Source organism: Gekko japonicus, unplaced genomic scaffold (genome assembly GCF_001447785.1).
Source record: "Gekko japonicus isolate JY-2015 unplaced genomic scaffold, Gekko_japonicus_V1.1 scaffold1096, whole genome shotgun sequence".
In the NCBI taxonomy this organism is placed as follows: Eukaryota; Metazoa; Chordata; class Lepidosauria; order Squamata; family Gekkonidae; genus Gekko; species Gekko japonicus.
In genome coordinates, this window is record NW_015161985.1 from 461,213 (window position 1) to 464,652 (window position 3,440).

The 3,440-nt window shown below is 49.7% G+C and overlaps 1 protein-coding gene across 1 annotated transcript; it reads left to right on the forward strand.

Annotated features, from left to right (window-relative positions):
- Nucleotides 1-884: 884 nt before the first annotated feature.
- On the forward strand, nucleotides 885-3,140 carry LOC107126257 (C2 calcium-dependent domain-containing protein 4D-like). The gene is made up of 3 exons (XM_015429798.1): nucleotides 885-890; nucleotides 2,043-2,225; nucleotides 2,268-3,140. The coding sequence occupies exons 1-3, from the start codon at nucleotides 885-887 to the stop codon at nucleotides 3,138-3,140; spliced, it is 1,062 nt and encodes a 353-aa protein (XP_015285284.1).
- The last annotated feature ends 300 nt before the right edge of the window (nucleotides 3,141-3,440 follow it).

Consider the following 3,440-nt stretch of genomic DNA (forward strand, 5'->3'; position numbering starts at 1 on the left):
AATACAAGTTCCACACTTGTACCTTCAGGAATGTAATAGGGTGTTTAGTTGCTTTGCAAAGCTATGGAGAATAAAGGGTATATGTTATATTATTTGATCGTGTGTGATATAAACATTAAAACAGAATTTAAAGTATTTACATGTATGTGAGAGAAGAGAACACATGCTGATAGAAAGCTGACATGAAAAGATTATAAAATAATACTGCAGGGCTATTTTTGGGCAGGAACGCACAGGAACGGAGTTCCAGCTGGCTCCCGAATTGGCCACACCCAGCAGAAACTCATTAGCATAATAGGCCACACCCAACAGCAGAAACACATTAGGATTGGCTACATTAGGGGTGTGTGGCCTAACATGCAAAGGAGTTCCTGCTACAAAAAAAGCCCTGGGTTTTGACCACAAACAAGGTAAACAGAATAAGAAGAAAAAGGTGGGTGTGGCTGGATGAGCACACTTCTGGTAACATGGGAATGCGGCTTAATATGCTAATGAGCGGTGCAGTCAGGGGTGTGGCCTAATATGCTAATGAGTTTCTGCTTCTGGGTGTGGCCTTTTATGCTAATGAGTTCCTGCTGGACTTTTTCTACCAAAAAAGCCCTGACTAAAAGAAACAGGTCAAAAACATAACAGAGTTATGAGGAACAAATATCAGCTTGCAAAACTCATAAAAATTGAACTTTTAAACATTTTTAAAAGAATTTTGTTGAAGAGGTTCCGGAACTCCAGTCCAGCACATTTCCCCAGAAAAAAAGCCCTGACTACACCACACTGGTGTGGAGTAAGACGCTAATCAAAGTAGAAGCCTATAAATGCGTTTAACAGTTATAAGTGAACAGTAGAAGAAATTTTATGTAAATATGCAAATGAATACGAGTACATAAATGCAGGTAAGTGTTACAGTAGAAAAATGAAAATTCTGGCTATGCACTTCGTTTCGCCTGTCTTCTTCAGGAATGCATTTTTATTATTTTTATTATTTATTATTTTTTAATTATTATTATTATTATTATTACCATGATTATCATTAATATCATTATTGTTACTGTTACACTTATCATATATGGTTCTATGTATTGTTTTTCATATATTCTTCTTTAGTATATATCCATTCCTGAAGAAGACAGATGAAACGGAGTGTATATCCGGAATCTTTGTTGTTCTATCGTAACACCTGCCTTTATGTACTCATTGCACTTTGTGTATTTATGTAAAATTTGATCTACTGTTCACATATCAGTGTTATATTTATAGGCTGCTACTTTGATTAGCGTCTTATAATCAGTGCTAGGAAGTCCCTTCTTTTGCTCAGTACACCGCACTGGTAAGCAGACATCTTGAAAATCACTGTGACTGGCCCTAGGAACTGTCAGTTCATCTCTCAAAGGCTGATTTCACACTAGAGCTGCCTCGATGTTGCGCCGCCGTTTGCCCTGATACTATTGGTCAATTTCACACCCGAAGCCGCAGGGCTGCATTTGACCCCCGGCTTTGCCCAATTTCCTCCGCAGTTTCGTGATCCTCAAAAAACAGGATCACGAAACTGCAGGGGAAATCGGACGAAGCCGCGAGTCAAAATGCAGCCCCGCAGCTTCGCGGCAGAGCCTAATGGACAGAGCCGAGGCCGAAGCGAAGATGGGCCGTGCGCCAGAACTGTCACGCCAACGAAAGTCATCCCGAAGCGCCAGAGACCGCAACAGGTCCACCAGCTGGGTGCCAGTAGGCAGCCCCGCCCCTATATCATGTGGCCCTAGTTAGGGATCAAGCGTTCTTAGAACCCACTATGTAAACCGCCCAGAGACCCTTCGTGGTCAGGGCGGTATAGCAAGTCGAAAATATAAATAAATAAATAAATAGTATCAGGGCAAACGGCAGCCCAACATCGAGGCAGCTCTAGTGGGAAATCAGCCCAAGACTCTTTAATTCATTTCTCTTCTTATTCCTTCCAAGGTGGGTCCAAAGGAACTTAGCCTGATATTTCCCTCCTCTTTTTTTTTTTAGGATGGCCATCTTTGTGCATGCCTGGAATTTTTCCTCCTAAGGTCCCCATCCGCTCCGGGATGTTCTCCAGAAGGAAGCCTTCCCGCCCCCTGCCTGCCTGCCCCAACGTGCTCACGCCGGACAAGATCCCTGCATTTCTCATCCCACCTAACCTGGCCACCATTCAGGGCCGGCGGTCGCAAAGGAACCAGAGCCCTGCCACCAACGAATCTCAAACTCGTCCTGTGGAGCAGCACATCATCCAGGTGGAAAGCTATGACCAGGAGGAAGGCCGGCCTGCCAGGCGCCTCCAGAGCACCACCTCCATGCCTCAGCTCTCTAGCCCAGAGGGCTGGGACTTTTTGCCCGAGAGTCCCCACACACGCCGACGAGAGTCCCTCTTCCACGGGGAATGCCTGCCCCAAGGGTTGGGTGCCAGGTCCTCCTCTCCCTCGAGGCCTGTCTCCTACCCTGGCGCAACACTGGACAGTGACACAGCCTCCTCCACGGAGACGTCCCCCTATGGTTCGCCCCTGCCGTTGCGGTCCCTAGGGGGCACTCTGACACGGCCGGTGCATGGGCACCGACGGAGATTCACGTTTTGCTCCCCCAAGCTCAAGGCAGGGCTTCGGCCTAACTCCTTATCCACCGAGGAGACCAGCTCAACGGACACCAGCCCCGGCGTTCAGCGTCGGGAAACCGAGCCCTCCTGGGGGTCCCCCGCCTCCCTGTCCCCCCTGCCGATCTCCCCGCTGGACTTCATCCGTTGCCACGAGCGGCTCACCAAGGAGGTGGCGCTGACCACGAGCAAAGGGGGGCCCTTGAGGCTGTCTATGGAATATCTCCTGCCACAGAGGCGCATCCGGGTGCGCCTCGTCAGCGCGGAAGGGTTCTACCAGCCCCACTACGATCCACGGCACATCAGCTGTTGCGTCTCCCTTTCCCTGAGGCCGGGCTCGGTGCAACGGCAGCGCAGCGCGCTCATCAAGAGAAGCCGCAACCCCATCTTCAATGAGGACTTCTTCTTCGAGGGGGTCTTACTGGAGGAGCTGCCCAGGCTGAGCCTGAGGGTCAAGGTGGTCAACAAGGGCTCCGGCGTGCGGAGGGACGTGGTCCTGGGCGAATGGGAAGCCCCGCTCGACTCTCTTTTGCCCCCTTAGCATATCTGGGCGATGCGGTCGCTCGCTCGTGAGAAATTGCTACGCTGGGAGCCAGCATGGTGCAGTGGTTAAAGTGTCAGGCCAGCATCTGGGAGACCCAGGTTCGAATCCCCGCTCTGCTATGGAAGTGTGCTGGGTACTCATAGGTCAGTCATACACTCTTGGCCTAGGCTACCTCACAGGGTTGTTGTGAGGATAAAATGGAGGAGAGGGAAATGACCCCTTCAGGACCCCATTGGAGAGAAAGGGGAGTTATAAATAAAGCAAATTGTTGCAGGGAGATGCAGGCCAGGGGGAGGA